This window comes from Bubalus kerabau, chromosome 17 (genome assembly GCF_029407905.1).
Source record: "Bubalus kerabau isolate K-KA32 ecotype Philippines breed swamp buffalo chromosome 17, PCC_UOA_SB_1v2, whole genome shotgun sequence".
Lineage (NCBI taxonomy): Eukaryota > Metazoa > Chordata > Mammalia > Artiodactyla > Bovidae > Bubalus > Bubalus kerabau.
Genome location: NC_073640.1, coordinates 29363775 through 29380773, shown reverse-complemented (window position 1 = coordinate 29380773; position 16999 = coordinate 29363775). Strand labels below are relative to the sequence as shown.

Below are 16999 nucleotides of genomic sequence, written 5' to 3'. Positions count from 1 at the left end.
AGTACAGTATATTAACACATATATGTGGAATTTAGAAAGATGGTAATGATGACCCTATATGAAACTGCAAAAGAGACACAGATATAAAGAACAGACTTTTGGACTCGTGGGAGAAGACGAGGGTAGGATGATCTGAGAGAACAGCATTGAAACTTGTATATTACCATATGTGAAATAGATCACCAGTCCAAGTTTGATGCATGAAATAGGGCACTCAAAGCCGGTGCACTGGGGTGACCCTGAGGGATGGGATGGGGAGCGAGGTGGGAGGGGGATTCAGGATAGGGGACACATATACAACAATGGCTGATTCATGTCAATGTATGGCAAAAACCACTACAATATTATAAAGTAATGAGCCTCCAATTAAAAAAAATAAATTTTTAAAAAAAAGAAAAAAAATTGACATATAGTTGCTGTACAATGCTTGTAAATTCTTAAAAAGAAATAGAAGTGAAAAAAAAATAGAAGTGAAATAAACTGCATCAGTTCTTCCTAAAACTTCTTCACAGTCAGGATCCGATGTTTCTGAATTGCTCTCTCCTTTTTTTGGCTGCCTGGGTCTTTGTTGCTGCAAGAGGGCTTTCTCTCAGGGGGCCACTCTCTCGCTGCAGCGAGGGTGTCTCACTTCAGTGGTTTCTCTTGTGGAGCACAGGCTCTAGAGCCTGCTGGCTTCAGTAGCTGTGGCGGGCTCAGCTGCTCCACGGCATGTGGAATCTTCCCTGACCAGGGATTGAACCTGCATCCTCTGCATTGGTAGGTGGATTCTTAACCACTAGACCACCAGGGAAGTCCCACTCTGTCTTGAGGTTGTGGCTGGCTGTGCTTTTCCATGGAGTCCCAGCTCCTCTGATATCAGGAATGTCGCTGGTGCAGCATTTCCCAAGAGGGCTCCACTACCACCTCCAGGATTTCTCACCAGATTACACCTTCTGGTGTAGCGGGATGGCAAAACAGTGGTCCTGGTGCCCACCTCACCAAGAGAGGATATATGTCAGAGATGTTATGAAAAAAAGGTGCATCTGAGAGTTGCCGTAACATAGCTCTTTTATAAAATTTTCTTCCATTGAGGCACAGCACCCATGTGTGAACTCTGTTTCTGTACACAACATGGTTCCAGACATTAAACAAACCTCCAACCCTCAGACCAAGGGCAGACAGAATGGGAATCCCAATAATATATTCCATGTAAGCAGCTTGTGTATGGAGCCAGGAAAAAGTCCACTGCGGCAGAGACTGTTAATTGTCCCCCAGCATCTGTTCTCCCCTTGATACTCTTAATACTAGATCCCCAAATTTTAGATGAGTAGGTAGACAAGGGAATAAAGCCTATTTATGACAACAATCAGCCAATTAGATGTAAGTGGAACCATGTGACTTTGGGATAGTGGTCTTAAAGGGAGAAGACATGCCATTCTTCAACCCTTCCTTCTTTTTGCTGACTGGAATACAGATGTGATGGTGGGAACTTGAACAGCCATTTTGGACCCTGAGGCTGGATACTAAAGGTGGTAGAGTGCCACTATAGATAGCGTCTAAGTTCCTGAGAATCATGAAGCCATGGTTCTGGATGGCCTATCTCTAGACTCTGCTTATAAAAGAGGGAAATATACTTTTATCTTCTTTTATCCATATTTTAATTGAGGTATATTTGATTTACAATGTTGTGTTAGTTTCAGGCATTGAGCAATGATTCAGTTATATATATATATTTTATATATTACATATATATTTCAGATTCTCTTCTGTTACAGGTTATTGCAAGATATTGAATATGGTTCCCTGTGCTATACAATAGGTCCTTGTTTATCTATTTTAGAGTAGTGTGTATCTGTTAATCCCAAATTCCTAATTTATCCCTCATCCCACTTTCACCTTTGGTCGCCATAAATTTGTTTTCTATGTCTGTGAGTGTGTTTCTGTTCTGCCGTTTAATCTATTATTATTATCCTTGGCTTTCTGTCACATACCATCGAAGCTAATTTAAACTTGGGACATTTTTCTTGGAGTCCCAGCCTAACATGCTAAAGGAACCAAAGAAAAGGAGCAGGCTGGGCCTGCCCGAGGGGACACAGGGAAATTCCAGGGCTGCAGACCCCTCTTTGCAGCGGGCAGCATTCTCACTTCAGAGAGTGAGCCAGCCCCTTCCAGACCACCCCTCACAGGCTCACAGAAGCTGCATCAACACTGGTAACCATGACCCACATTCAAAAGTTAAAACGCTTTCAGTCTGGCACTTGGGGCCGCAAATTCTCAAGTTTCTTGAACACAGGTGCCTCGATTCACTCCTGTATCTTTGCCTAATTTGGCAAATGTCTGGAAACAAAGATACTGGATGTTTGTGCAAGATTTAAAGGGGGATAACACAAGGCAACAAGTCTCCCCCAGCTCGCAGGTCTGCAGTGTGGTCTGCAGGAAAGAGAGAGCCTGAAGGAGCAGCTTTCTGACTGGGTATTTCTCTCCCAGAAAGCCCCCATCCCCTCTGAATTGCCTCTTGTATTCCTGTTTTGAGGAACAACACACACCTGGCAGGAAATCACCCACCCCAAGCCGCTCGCAGTGTCTCCCCGCATCACATACAATGTCTGCAGAAGGGGGCCGCGTGTCAGTGCCACTCAACCCAGGCCATTTCTTCTCATAGCAGTACCTGGTTGGGGAAATGTCACCCCCGCCCCATTCTCAGCCCGCGTGGCACCGGAACGACCACACTCTGAGGGCGGCCGAGTGGCTCAGGTCTACATCCTTCATTTATTCACTCATTCATTCAATCGCCAAATACTGACCTATTATGTGCCGGGTACTATTTCAGGCACCGGAGATAAAAGACCGATGATTACAGACAAGAAGCCCTACATCTGTGGAACTTTCAGGAGAATTCCAATCAACAAATCCAAGTAAATACACGGTGTGCCAGACATGCCGGGCACACCAGGAAGCAACATCACAGTAGGGGGAGGAGCGTGGGGCTGTGATCTGAAACAGAGTGTAAGAGTGGGCCTCCACGAGAAGGTGATGAGAGCAAAGGCATGGAGGAGGTGAGGGAGGGGGCTGTGTGGATGCCTAGGAGAGTGCTCAGGGCAGAGGGAACAGCAAGTGCTAAGGCCATAAGGCAGGTGTTTGCCTGGTGGTTTCCGGTGGATGCGAGGAAGGCAGCCAGCATGGCTGGAGCAGAGTGAGTCGAGGGGAGCGGGGAGGGAGGGGTAAGGACCAAGAGTGAACAGTGGAGGAGGCATCAGATCATGTTTCATCTAGAAGGTTTGTTAGAAAAACTCTGGCTTTTCCTGAGGTGCCTTAGAGGTTTTGGTTTTTAAAAAATTATTTATTTGGCTGCACTGGGTCTTACTTGTGGCACATGGGGTCTTTGTTGCAGTATGTGGGATTTTTTTTTTTTTAAGTTGCAGCATGCAAAATCTTCAGTTGCAGCACGTGGGAGCTTTTAGTTGCAGCACATGGGATCTAGTTCCCTGACCAGGGATCGAACCCCGACCCCCTGCATTGGGAGTGCAATCTTACCCACTGGACCACCAGGGAAGTCTCTGCCTTGGAGGGTTTTGAGCAGCAGGGTGACGTGATAGGATTTCCATGTTAAAGTCTCCCTTCTCCTGCTATGTGTGGAGCAGACCTAGGGCATAAGGGTGGGAGCAGGGAGACCAGTCGCTGCAGTAATCCAGGAAAGAGATGCTGAAGGCCTGGGTGGAGGCGGTGGCTGGGTATGTTCTGAGGGTAGAGCTGGCGGGAGCTGCGGGTGGATCAGATATGGGGCATGAGAGACAGAGAAGAGTCCAGAGTGATCTGGGTTTGTCCTGAGCCACTGGAGGGAAAGAGCTGTTGTTTATGGGTCCAGAAGGCCTTGGGAAAAAGAGGTTGGGGTTGGGGAGAAAGGTCAGGCAGTTGGCTTAGACCCGAGCCAGGGGGTGCTGCCAATTGGGTTCTAGGGTCTGCACTTCAGGGGAGAGGTGTGGACTGGACCTATCACCACAGAGATGGGGTCTGAACCCAGAGCTCTCTCCTGATGGGTGAGGAGCAGGTGTGTGCTCAGGTGGGACAGGCCAGAATTCTCACTTGCCCAGGACTGGAGCATCACCAGGCACACAGGACCTACACTGCTTTCTCCACCCCTGCCCCAACATGAACTGAAAAAACATCTCAGTCCTCAAAGGTATCAGTTATGGGGCTAAAGACGTATGGTCATTTTGGTTGGATTGTACATCTGTGGTTTGGTGTTTAAAGCACCTGAGGATTGGGACTTCCCTGGTGGTCCACTGGCTAAGGCACTGTACTCCCAATGCAGGGGGCCCAGGTTCGATCCCTGGTCAGGGAACTAGGTTCCACGTGCTGCAACTAAGAGTTCACATGCCAGAACTAAAGATCCCACATACTGCAAACAAGAGCGGTGTGTGCGTGTGCTCAGTCGCTCAGTTGTGTCTGACTCTTCAACCCCATGGACTGTAGCCCACCAGGCTCCTTGGTCCACGGGATTTCCCAGGCAAGAATGCCAGAATGGATTCCTATTTCCTCCTCCAGAGGGATCTTCCTGACCCAGGGATCGAACCTGTGTCTCCTACATCTTAACCTGCTGAGCCATCGGGAAAGCCCTTGTAGGAATTAGGATCATATCTGGGGGCCAAAATTCAGCCTAGCATGTGTGTACACACACACACACCCCAGCTGTGTGTTATCCACTTTGCCTACAATGACTTCCTCCTCCCTATACTTATGGAAAGGCAAGTTCAATATCTACCATGAATGACCCTTCCTCCCTAGAGTTTTCCAAGAACATACCCTCTCCACAAAAGCAGACTTCAGACCGCCTTTAGAATCCCCCCAGGAATTCTGGTTTCATCAGACCCCCAGAGCTTCGCACGTTCCCCTATGCATTTGTTAATTTTTCGTTTTTTAAAATAGAACTTGAATGTCATGCAATACACATTCACTGAGAAAAGTCAGAAGAGCAAAAAGAAAAAATCACATATGATCCTAGTTACCAGAGGAAACCACTGTTAACATTTTTGCTTATCTCTTTTCACTTCCAGTGCTAATCTGTACATTTAAAAACAAAAAACACTCTTATGAAACATCTTTTGGACTCTGGAGCCAGATCTCCTGGTTGAAATTTCAGCCAGTTACTTGCCATCTGTGTGACCTTAAGCAAGTTATTTAACTTCTCTGGGCTTTGGTTTCCTCATCTGTCTAAAAGGAGGAAATAACAGCACATATTTCATAGGGTGGTTATGATGATGAGTTAACATATAGAAAGTGCTTTGGACTGTGCCTGGCACACGACAAATGCCATAGAAGTGTAAGCTGTCATCACGTTATTATATGTATATCAGGAGACATCTGTTCAGGTGGGTAAGTGACTTTCGGTAGCCTAATTCGCAGCTGCCTGAGGTTCCCTGGTGTGAGTGTGCTCCAGTTTGTTTAGCCTCCCCTACTGTTAGGCGGTTGTCTCCAGTTGTTTTTCTTTCCTTTCTATAAGCAACTACGGGATAACATCCTTGAACAAACACCTCTGAACACATCTTTATTTGTGCCTAAAAATTCAACTGCTGAGTCACAGACCATACATATTTTTGAGCTTTTGATACATCATTGCCATCGTGCCCTTCATAAAGCTGCACCAGTGGAACAGCTTGCCCATCTCCCCATACCCCGTGTAAGGACCTGCTCCCCTCCCCGCTGGTCCACGTATCCCTTCACACCTGACTCCAGCACCTGAGTGAAGCAGTGACGTTTACTAAAATGGATGGGCTAGCAATGAGGATTCAGGGTCTTGGGGTGGGGAGTAAATCTATGCCTCAGTTTCCCCCACATATAAATATATGGGTCAGAGATATACCTGCCCACAATCTAACACTATTTAAATACACATTCCACACGTTAAAATGGTACCAAAATTCCAGACTAAACTGGCCAAAGTTTGGCTTTCTAATCACACATCAATCATATTTTGAAAGTTTCCAGCGTCTAATACTGACGCTCCCAAGGGACCATTTTTCAGAGCCTTAAATCTGCCATTTTAGAGCTCTGACTCTGAACCCTCCTAGAGACAGACTGCTGGAGAACAAATGCACAAAAACCATCACCTTCCTGCTAGCAAACAGACAAATGTCCCACTTTTCCCATCTCACTCAAGAATAAAAAAAGGCACCAAGAGTCTGTCCTCTGAAGCCACAGAGAGCTTGTGCGTGGGCAGGACAGAGTCCTGGGTCCTTCTTACCATGCTAACGAGGGAGGGCCTTTGTTCCCATTTTATTGATAAAGAGATGGAGGCTTGGAGAAATTAAGAATATGCTCAGGAGCTGAGAGCAGAGAGGAGACTCTGAAGTTCACACCCTCTGATTCTTGAATCCCTGCTCTCTCCGCGCGGGAGCACCCTGGAAGGGCGTCTGGAAACTAGGTGCTGGCCGCCTAAGCATTGCTCGCGGGTGAAGGACAACCCTCTCTTCTTGCTGAAACAAAAAGACAGGCTCGGGCTGCCCATAACAATTCATGGGCATCCTTCCAGCCCCATAAGTAAGGGGGACTAGCTTTCCCTACCTTGTGTCAGAGCTGTGGACATCAGACCAGCAGGACCCAACCCTAGAAAATCATGTCTCCCCTTCCCACGTGACGGAGAACCTAAGGCTGAAGCAGAGTCCCCCAGATGCACATCTCAGGAGGCCTGAATGGTGTGGAGAGCCCAGAGGAAGAAAGGAGCTGGAAATTCCCTGAAGAAGGGATCTGGTGACTGGAGCACAGAGGGAAGGGGAGGAGACCCCAGGACACAGCTTAGGGACAACAGCCCCACCTCTCCCACTTGCTGCCCACCTGTCAGATGCTGCTCTCGACGTTTTACACACAGTCTCACCACTGTGTGGGCGGTACCACGATGAGCCCATTTCACAGATGAGGAAAGTGAAGGGTAGAGCAGCTGTGAGACTGGCCCGGAGGAGCCAGGCAGTTAGAAACGCATAGGATGGCTCAGGGCTCAGGGCTCAGGTTTGAAACAAAGCACCACCTCTTCTCAGCCGTATGATGTGAGGCAGAGACTGGCCTCACTGGTAAAATGATCATAATAATAAAATGGGAGAATGTGAAAACTATAAACAGCTCAATAAACATGAGTTGAACAGAGGTTCAGTGAAATAATTTCCTAATGCTGATGTGTGGGCAGGGAGTTGGAGACCTCTATGAAATTATCCTGGAGATGCTGCTGAACCTGGCTCAGTCAACAATTATTGAGCGCTTGCTGTATGCCACTACAAGAAACCAGCCACCACCTGCGACCTGCTCATCGGCCAATGGAGCAGATGAGTCAAATTTTCACAGATGCATGTAACAGGGATAAAGTGGGTGAAAGCAGATCCAGACTTCCTAGTGGCCAATCAGCCAGGGCAGGTGGGTTCTCCATCACAGGGACAGCTAAGACCAAGGAACCCGAGGGGAGATGAAGCCCACAAGGTGCCCACCAGGGGCCAGGCCCCAGCCAGGAGTGTCTCCTGTGCCATTTCAGCAAGCTTCACCCCAGCTTACAGAGGCAGGGGTCAACAGTTTCACCTCTAAGATGAGAAAACTGGAGTCAGAGAGGTTAAGCCACCTATCTGAGGTCATGCAGCTGGCCTGCAGAGGGACTGGGATATGAACCCAGATTGGTGGGACCAGGAAGAGGATGGGAGGGAGCTGGAGAAAGAGGGAAAGCTGGAAAAACCACTGGAGCGGGGGCATGCCCTTTCTCCCAGGGCCTGCTGAGAGAAAATGGCAGTGGGACCCAGGACTGAAGACTGACCAAGGGAGCCCTGTTCCAGCCTGGCCAGGGGCACAGAGTCTGCGAGAACTGGGCAAGTCTGTCTAATGAGGGAGGAGGGGCCCTGACCCATATAGCCAGAGGATGAGGGTACACTGTATTGGGACCCCAAAGCCTGGAGCCCCGCCAGAGCCCCCACACATGTATCCCACCAATATTCCTCCTCCAGGCCCTTCTGGGGCTAGAGGAGAAGGATCCAGCTCTGTCCTGCGTGGGGAGTTCTAAAAACCCACCCACGGGGTGGTGAAAACTTTCCCTCCGGGGGATTAACAAGTCCAGCCACCTGTGCAATTCCCTTTGAAGTCAGGAGGACTGGCCTGCCTCAGGTGAGTTCTACAAAGAAAATTGGCAGGGAACTGGCCGGGGGAGCCGTTGGCTAACTGGGCTCAGATCTTGCTCTTCTGAGCATTTGGTTAGTGTTCCCAGTGCTCCAGGAACAGTGCCCGACTCCTCTTCTCTACGAGCCTGGCCTGAGCCAAGGAGGGCTCACTGTTACTTGAACCCATACCTACAACTCCAAACTTTACCTACCCCTCCCCCACACTCCATCCCACACACTCCATCCCACACACTCCAGCCCTCCAGCCTCTGCTTGGTTCAAGCCTCTCTCATATCCCAAGCCCTCTGCATGTGTTGGTCCCTCCATTCTTCAGCCTGTAGCACTACCTCCCTCTCCATTAATAGAAAATCTGTCTTTTAGGGTGCAGTTCAAATGCTGCCACATGCTCAAATCTCTCCTCTCCCCTCATCTCCCACCTCAGGCTCCAACCTGCTTCCTGAGTATGTCCCCACACCAAGCCCCCTTCCATGTCCTGTCCTCTGTTCTGCGCTCTGTTCCCATGCACCCGGTGGCAAGGCCCTCCAGGCGACGGACTGAACCTCCCAGGTACCAGAGGATATTTTCTGGAACCCATGTGTCTTTGCAGTACACACTGACTGAGCACCCCAGAGCCCAGCACCTGGGGGCATCTGGACCTCCCTGCTGTTCCCAGCCCCCATCCTCCTGTCTAGGTCTCTGCACCTCTCCCCTGCGGAGACCACAGGAGCCACCAATAGGGTTAGCCCTTCCTGTCTGGGAGACTGTCTGCACCCTTCAGACCCCTTGCCCCGTCTCCTTCCTCCTCTCCAGAGCAGACCCAGTGTCCTCTTTTGATTCCAGCCACTGCACCCGGGATGTGGTTTCCAGCAGAGTGGCTGGCCACTTCTTCAGAGGGGCCCAAGGCTGAAGTTTCCTGGTCATCAGGGTCCAATCTGGCTCTCCACTCTCCTGATCACTGGCCTCTACTCCCAGCGAGTAACTTCTCCTCGCTGGGAGGGCTGCTCAGATTGTCACAGGGAGCCGGAAATCCGAGCCCCCTCCCTCGCCAGCCCCCAAGTCTATTGGAGTCCAGGGAGCTCCTTTCTTGGGGGGAATGGAGGGACACTGATAGAAGGTCAGGGGCTCCAAGCTCCCTTTCTTCTTCTGAAGACCTGACTAGAGCTTGACTCCAGCGGGCCGCTCCCCCGACCACATACCGGCAGCAAGCGTTCTGCCCACCCCGACGCCGGGCCGCAGAGACTCAGAGAGCAAAGCCGGGCAGGGCACCGCCCCAGGTCCTCTCCCGGGGCCCGGCTCCGCACAGGAACCCGCAGCGCACAAGGTAGGAATTAGCTGGTGTCCGCACCCCCTCCTCCTGCGCCAACCCGAGACACCCCAAAGCCCTGGCCGCCGCGCCCGGCTCCTGCTCCAACTCGGAAAGTAGCGGGCGGCGAGGCCGCGCCGAGGGGCGGCGGCCGGTAAGGGCCGGCGGTACCTGTCAGCAGCTCGATCTTGTGTCCCAGCACCTTCATCTCGGCGTCCGGCGCTGCCCGGCTCGCGGCTGCGGCGTCGGGGGAGTACGCTCGGCGGAGCCAGGGACAGGAGCGCGGGAGGCGAGGAGGGAAGCGGCAGGAGAGCGAGGAGCGGAGCAGGAGGAGCCGCCGGGAGCCGGGAGCGCTCTCGCCGCCCCCCACGCCGCGCTCCCCCCCTCCAAATAGGTTTAAAAAAATCCACCAATTGCACGACCGCGCACCCCTAAAAGGCGCCCGCCGCCACCTGGTCCGGGTGAACTCCGGGAGGCGGAGAGAGAGCGCGGGGTGGGCGCGGGTGACACTCCGCGAGGCGGCGGGAGGGGGCCCCTCTGCCCGCCGCGCTTACAAAAAGGCCCTGCCGCCCCCGATGTTGCGATCGGGGAGGCGCGGGGGGGCGCGGTGCGGCGGGGCCCTGGCCTTGGCGGAGGGGGGGGGTCCCCGTGTCGGGCCGGGAAGGCGAAGAGGAAGAGCCCTGGCGGGGTGGAGTTGGGTGGGGAGGAGATGCCGCCCTCCTAGGCGAAGTGTGGCCCGGCGACAAGGCGGCCGGCTCGCGGGTCGGGGTCGCGCGCGGGGGCTGCACCGAGGCAGGGGGGCCAGCCGTGGTTGCAGTGGCCGGGGGGTGGCGGGAGATGGGCCTCGGGGCGCTGCCGACTCACCTAGAGAGACGCGAGCAAGACAGACGCGCAGGCGGGGAGCCAGGCCTCCGCGCCGCCGCCGCCAACGCGCGGGTGCAGGTGCGGGCAACCCGGGGCCCCTCCGCAGAGCCACCGCTGCTGGGGGCGGGGGCCGGGCCGGGGGCGGTGCGCCGCGGGGGGCGTGCCCACAAGGGCGCGGGGAGGGTGGGCGCTTGTCCCGGTGCTGCGCCTGGCCTGGGGGCTGGACCCGGGAGGCGGTTCCTGGGCGCGCGGCTTCCGCCTCCCGCGGCGAGCTAGACGCCGGGACACCCGAACCCAGCGGAGAGCCCGGCTTGATCGGCCTGCTCCTCACCTCCTGCAGGAGCCCGGAGGAAGGGTCCCTGCTGCTCCGAGTGGGCCGGGCGAGGTGGGAGGCCCCGCCCGCCCCGCCCGTCCCCTGGTCGCCGCGCCGCGTCGAGCTCCCGAGGGAGGGAGCGGTCTCTGCCCCAGCCTTTGTTTAGATTCCCCAGGAGCCGGAGGAGACAGCACCCCGCTCCCCCGCCCAGTCGCTGGCTGGGAACCGCTGGGGGACAGTCCTGGGGGGTCTGGAAGAGCCAGGTGCTCAGCGGGGCTTTGGGTCGTCTTCGCCTGTTTGCAGAGCCTGAGGGTTTCCTTGGGGAAACTCATGCGGGAGTAACTCCAGGCACAGGTGTTTGGGGCCCTCAGGTTCCCCCTCCCTACCCCCAGAGCTTCCTCCCCACCCCCCTAACAGAATGTATCCAAGTCCCTACTCTCCGCCATTCACCCTCCATCATCTGAGCCAGTAGGAACCTGGGGAACCCTTTGGTTCTCACGCTCCCTCTGGTCAGGCCCGGGGACCTTGCTCTCACCTGTTACCCCAAGACAGGGAGCACCAGCGTCCCCAGATGGAGTCCTACTGTAAGGAGAATGGGAGTGGGATGTCCTGAGAAACTTTACTTGGGGGAGGCAGTTCAAGTGGAGGGCTCCTGGAGACCAGGGTTCTACCCCGGTTCTGCCACTGACTTTGGGCAGGGCTCTGCCCCTCCTGATTCCAGCCTTTCTGGGGCACAGTGACTGTGTGGGACCAGGTCATCTGGGCAGTCTGGGATGTTTCAGGCTGAGAGGTCAATGGGATTCTTCAAGGTCTCTCCCCCTTCACTGGATCTTTATCTGGACTAGTTTGTAGTCCTAGCTTTCCCTCAACTCCAGCCTTCGGAGGAAGCTACTATGATCTTGAGTTAACCCACTCACCAATGTTTAGGAAGCTGGTAAGACTGGGTGGCCATAGATAGGGTGCATATTCCTGTTTGGGGTGCAGTATATAGACTGCAAGCTTGGGTTCTCCTTACAACTCTGGGGCTCACCTTGGGGAAATCCTTGCCTCTCAATTTCCTCCTTTGCAGAGGGGATGCTGACAGGAGGTGGTGACAGAGTAAACCTCTACATCCAAAACACCCAGGAAGCCGATTCTATAGATCCAAGTCTGGAGCTGGGCCTTAAGAGCACAGGCTGGTTCTACAGTTTCCTGGTTGTGTGACTTATCCTCTCCGAGGCTTCATGTCATACTCTATGAAACTGGGATGATGCTGACCTCAGAGGGTGCCTAAGAATTCACTGATGGCATAGAATGCTTTAGTATAGTGCCAGACTCACAGTTGAAATGCTCAGTAAATAGTCCCTATGATTACTGATGATAAAACCGTAATTATTGTATTAGAGATTCTTTCAGGCTTTTCTGAATTCTACCCTTTCCAATAATTTCAGAGCTAGTCACTGAACAAAACTGATTGCTGATGTTCTAGTAACATAATTCATGAGGCTAGCCTGTTCTAAATTCCCTGGCAAATTCCCGAGGGAAACAGGCCCCGGGAGGATGTAAAAGACTGCCTGATAACAGATTTGACACCGTGACTCAACTGTCTCTGTGCAGAATGCTGTCTGCCAGGGACTTGAAGTAATGTGGACAACCCACCTGGCTCAGAATCCATGAACCCCAAGCGGGCATTCAAGGGGTCAGGTTGAGGATATGAAGTCCTAAGAAAATGTAGCGACTCAACAGATGATGAAGCAATGTGATTGTATGAACACTGCCCTCACCGGAGCCTATCGCATCAAGGAAAGTTGCTTCAGGTATAGGCAGGGAGGGGGGCTCTGAGCCCTTCTGGAGGAGTCAGTCACTCTAGGCAGAGGAGTTCCAGCTGAGTCAGTAGATGGACAAGGTCTCCATTCCTTTTTCTCCAGGGCTCTTCTTCATCCTTGTGATGGAGGCATGGTGTCTGGAGGCAGGTTGGGTGGCAGAGTTTTAGATTTTTTTTTTTTTTTTTTAACTTATTGGCTGTGCTGGGTCTCTGTTGCTGCACATGGGTTTTCTCTAGTTTTGGCGAGTGGGGACTACTCTCTAGTTGTAGTGTGCAGTCTTCTTACTGCGGTGGCTTCTCTTGTTGCAAAGCACAGGCTCTGGAGCATGGGCTCAGTAGTTGCGGCACCTGGGCTTAGTTGCTCTGCAGCATGTGGGATCATCCCAGACCAGGGATGAAACCAGTGTCCCCTGCACTGCAAGGCAGATTCTTAGCCAGTGGATCACCAGGAAAGCCCCTGGCAGGGTTTTTAACAGAGGAAAGCAGGGCATGGCAGATGGCCAGGGTGTTGGCTGGGACAGGGGGCCTCTAAGACATGTCCCTCAAGCCTCACTCCTCATTATGAGAAAAAGGCTGCGAAAGTTGCTGCCCTCTCTGGACTTCCCTTTTTCCCATTTGTAGACCAGGGAAGAGACTGCCTGCACCTCAGCTGCAGACAAGATCCAGCCTATCTGAAGATCTCTCTGGGCCTTCATTTCCTGATCTGGAAACTCAAGCAAAGATATCAGTCTGGGTGGTTGCAGGAACTAGAAACCTACTCTGTCTGGTGTAAGCAAAACAGAGCTATGTTAGAAGGATGGAGGGCAGCCCTGGGGATCTCAGGATGCAGGCCCAATCCCGAAGCATCGGTGCCATCCCCCCACAGATGCTACCGCAGCACCGCCCCTGGGCAGGATGTGGGATACTAGCATCAGGACCATGGCTGCCTCTGAAGCCAGAGGTGCTGTGGCCACTTTGTCACCAGGATGAATTGTTCATATGGTCTTGGCTTTCTTATGTTACCAGATTCTAATTCACAGACAAGAATGGGATGTCTGATTGGAGGTGCCTGGACCACGTACTCTGTCAAAGCTGCAAGGGAGGCTTGGAAAAGGTATTTTCAGTTCCTCTAATGGGAGGTGGACCCTGCCTCATAGGAAGGGCATGTCTGATGCTGTTGGCCAAAAGAGTGACCAGTGCCCACTTCAGATAATGATGGACTCGTTATGAAACTGCTGTGAGATGACGCACACGGGCCCTCAGCACTGAGCCTGGCATGGAGGGAACACATTATCCTAGGTCGTTGAAAGTCATATCACACTGCCAATCTACAGTGTCAGGCAAGGATGCTCCTACATCCTTCAGTCTTTGATTTTTCAGCAGGTGAAAGACACAAGGACCTTGAGGACAGTATGGCTCGCTGCCCTTCCAGATGCAGAGGCAGCTCTGGTCCCGCTGCCAGGAGGACAGGTGACTGTGTTTTTCCATTGTGGTGATGAATTGGGCTGAGTCACCATCCCTCTCCAGTCCCCTCGTGACCATGACTGGGAGCAAGTGAAAAGAACCAGCAGGTGGGGTCAGGGGTGCAGAGGAGCCTGGGGCCATGGAAGCTTCCTCTCTTAGCAAGGGGAGGGTGAGCAGAAATGGTCCCCCCCAACACACACAACTAACCCTCCCTACTCAGTCATCATGAGTCAGATGGCCTCAGGGAGAGAAGAGAGGATCCTTTCTCTTCTTTTACAGGCTTGGCTGAGTGCCTCTTTGGTGCCAAGATCTGTGCTGAGTGCACTGGAGAAACCAGAGCAGACCAGGCACTGACCTTGCCTTTCAGGTTTGTGCACCAATGGAGGAAGCCAGCTCAGAGTTCCATAATCTGGGTTCTGAGCCGACTCTGCTGACATGTGCAGTTGAGGTTCCTGTACAGTACAGTGGGGGCCTGGAGGGGTCAGCAAGGGCTTCATGGAGGAAGAGGCATCTGAGCCTGCAGAGAGGCAGAAGGTCAGAGGATGGAGATAGAAGAGGGGGTGATTGGGAGAGATGATCCCTGAATCCATTCATCCATCCAACACTGGGTCAGCCAGGCCCCGTGATAAGCTCAGGGAGGCACAGAGCTGAGCGTGCTGCAGCCTTGCCCTCTATCAGGAGCTCCTGGATTGACGTGGAAAAGGCTGGGTGTGCATGAGCAGATGATAAGGAAGCTGAAATGAGCAAGTGGGCAGCGGCGAGTGCCTGCTCTCAGGCACTCTGGAATTTCACCAGCCACCAGATTATCTGCTCCCTGCTCCTGGGCCACCCTGGACTACTCACTGGCTATGTGCCCACCTCCTTTTTCCCATAACATGGAAAGACCCCCACCTTCCCCCACAGGGTCCACCCTTTGCTCTCCAGGAAACTCCAGACACCCTACTCTGTCCTCCCCCATCCCAGAGGACAGCAGAGCACCCACCAGTTCCCTTTGAGAGTGCTCTCCATCTCCCCTGGAAGCTTTACCAGACATATGCAGCCCCAGTATATGCCGAGTCCAGCAAAGGGGTGATTTGATAATACATCTTTAAAATTCCAAAAGTCATCTATGCTCAATGCAGAACACTCAGTGCAGAGGAAAAAATTAAAACCACTCATAATTCCATTGCCTAAAGATAACCAGCGTTCACATGTTAACAACTGGGGAGGGGTGGGGAGGGATGCGTCCTTCAGCACTTTGTGTTTTTTCTCCAAGGAATCATACTGCATATATTTTTGCCACTCTATCTTTTTTCACTTGCCAGTATATCATGAACATTGACCCTGATAAAATTACTCTTCTGCAATGCAATTATAAGAGCTACACTGTCTTTATTGTGTGAAGTGAAGTGAAAGTCACTCAGTCATGTCTGACTCTTTGTGACCCCAGGGACTATACAGTCCATGGAATTCTCCAGGCCAGAATACTGGAGTGGGTAGCCTTTCCCTTCTGCAGGGGATCTTCCCAACCCAGGGATCAAACCCAGGTCTCCAGCATTGCAGGTGGATTCTTTACCACCTGAGCCACAAGGGAAGCCCATTATTGTGTGGGTGCTGCATTATTTTCTGAGCTAGTCCCACAGTGTTGGGCATGTAGGAATGTTTCCAATTTTTCAGTTAGAAACATTGTTGCTAGTAATTTATGCCAAGATGCTACTTTGCTCACATCTCTTGGATGACCTCCTAAGGCCACCCTGCAGCCTCCTTTTGCTTGGCTACTTGACCTCTGCCCTCTCTGACCTCTGCCAAGGTCAGCCCATCTATCCTTGACAGGAGACCTGTATTGTGGTGCCCTGATTGGCTTTGTACCTATGCAGGTTCATTCGGGGATCCTCCAGGAAAAGTGAGTGATTATCCCACCTTCCCAATTGTGCTAATTTCATTTTAAAGCCTAATTTTTTTTGATCTTGTACTTGTAAGGTGTTACCAATGGGGGAAACTGAGCTAAGGGTACACAAGACCTCTCTGTAATTCTTTTTTTTTTTTTTTTTGGCAACTTCCTGTAAATCTATCATTACTTCAAATAATTTTTGAACTTCAAATGTTTAAAAAAACAAACAAACGTTCAGGTAGTCCTGGAGGGATCTATTTGGCCCCAGTTTCAGGAACTAATGTTTTTAAGTCTACACTTTGTCACAAGGACCAGAAATAAGAGTTCCCTGCTTTAGTTTCCCCTGAAGGGTGGGAAACATCCCAGGGAAAGACAGCTCTCCTGGTGGGTGGTGGGTGGCTCTCCAAGCTTTCCTGGATCCTAACTCTGCTGCTGGCCTCAATCGTGAGCTTCAGGGGCCTGATCAACCCTGCTTGCAGTGGGAAGGGAGAACAAAGAGGGCACGGAGGAGGCACAGCTTCCCCCACGGACCCCAGGGAACTCCTGGGTAAACAGCAATTTGCAGCAAGCAGACAGAAAGCTAAAACTTGCTCTTTGGAGGACAGCTAAGCCATTCTCCTTCCAAAGAGGACAGACAAGTCTGGAGAAGCCTCTGTCCTGAAGTTCTGGAGAGAATGGCCCACTTTCTACAGGGTGATTGTCCCAACCCCACCCCAGACCTGAGCTAAAGCCTAGGCTGAGCTGGGGTGCCACGCCCCATACCTGGGTTGGCCCCTAGGCTGAGCCGCCCCGGACATTCTGCCCTCCTCCAGTGTTCCCACAGTGTCCTCGGCACCATGATAACAGGGTTGGGTGGAGTCAGAGGTTCTAACCAAGTTCCCAGAAAATAGAAACTGAGGAACTGACACCGGATGCTGTGTGGAGGGTTCCCAAGACGACCCTCGAGCTTGATTTACTAGAAGGACTCACGGAACTCAGAAACGTCACTTCCCTCATGGTTACCATTTACTGCAGTGATAGGACTCGGGTCAAATCCCGAGAGAGAGAGGTGCATGAGCATAGTCTGAGAGACTCCAGGCGCAAGCTTCCAGGCGTCCTTCTCAGAGGGGTCACACACAGGCACGGTCAATGCTTCCAGCACTGGTGTGTCACATCGCAAGTGGCATATCAACCAGAGGTGCGCGCCTGAGCCCCGGGGCGCAGGGTTTTAATTGGTGCACACAGAACCAAGTGACTGACCTGAGCTTCTCGGGCCCCAGAAGTGAAACTGACACAGCGTGGCCCAGGGCCACACAGG

The 16999-nt window shown here is 52.4% G+C and overlaps 1 protein-coding gene and 1 non-coding gene across 5 annotated transcripts in view; one reads left to right on the top strand and one right to left on the bottom strand.

Annotated features, from left to right (window-relative positions):
• NDRG4 (NDRG family member 4) overlaps positions 1-10572 on the bottom strand; it is a 42976-nt gene extending 32404 nt beyond the window's left edge. The window contains exon 1 of one of the 4 annotated variants that reach the window (XM_055552294.1): positions 10273-10572. Coding sequence is in view for 3 of the 4 variants with exons in the window: in XM_055552295.1 (XP_055408270.1) it covers positions 9580-9616 (37 nt within the window). In the remaining variant the exon portion in view is untranslated. Of the gene's footprint in view, positions 1-9579; positions 9800-10272 lie in introns of those variants that run through there. The other 3 variants (XM_055552295.1, XM_055552293.1, XM_055552292.1) reach the window with 3 other exon arrangements.
• TRNAG-CCC (transfer RNA glycine (anticodon CCC)) lies at positions 4249-4321 on the top strand. Its single transcript has one exon. It is a non-coding gene; the product is annotated as a tRNA-Gly (tRNA).
• Positions 10573-16999: the final 6427 nt, after the last annotated feature.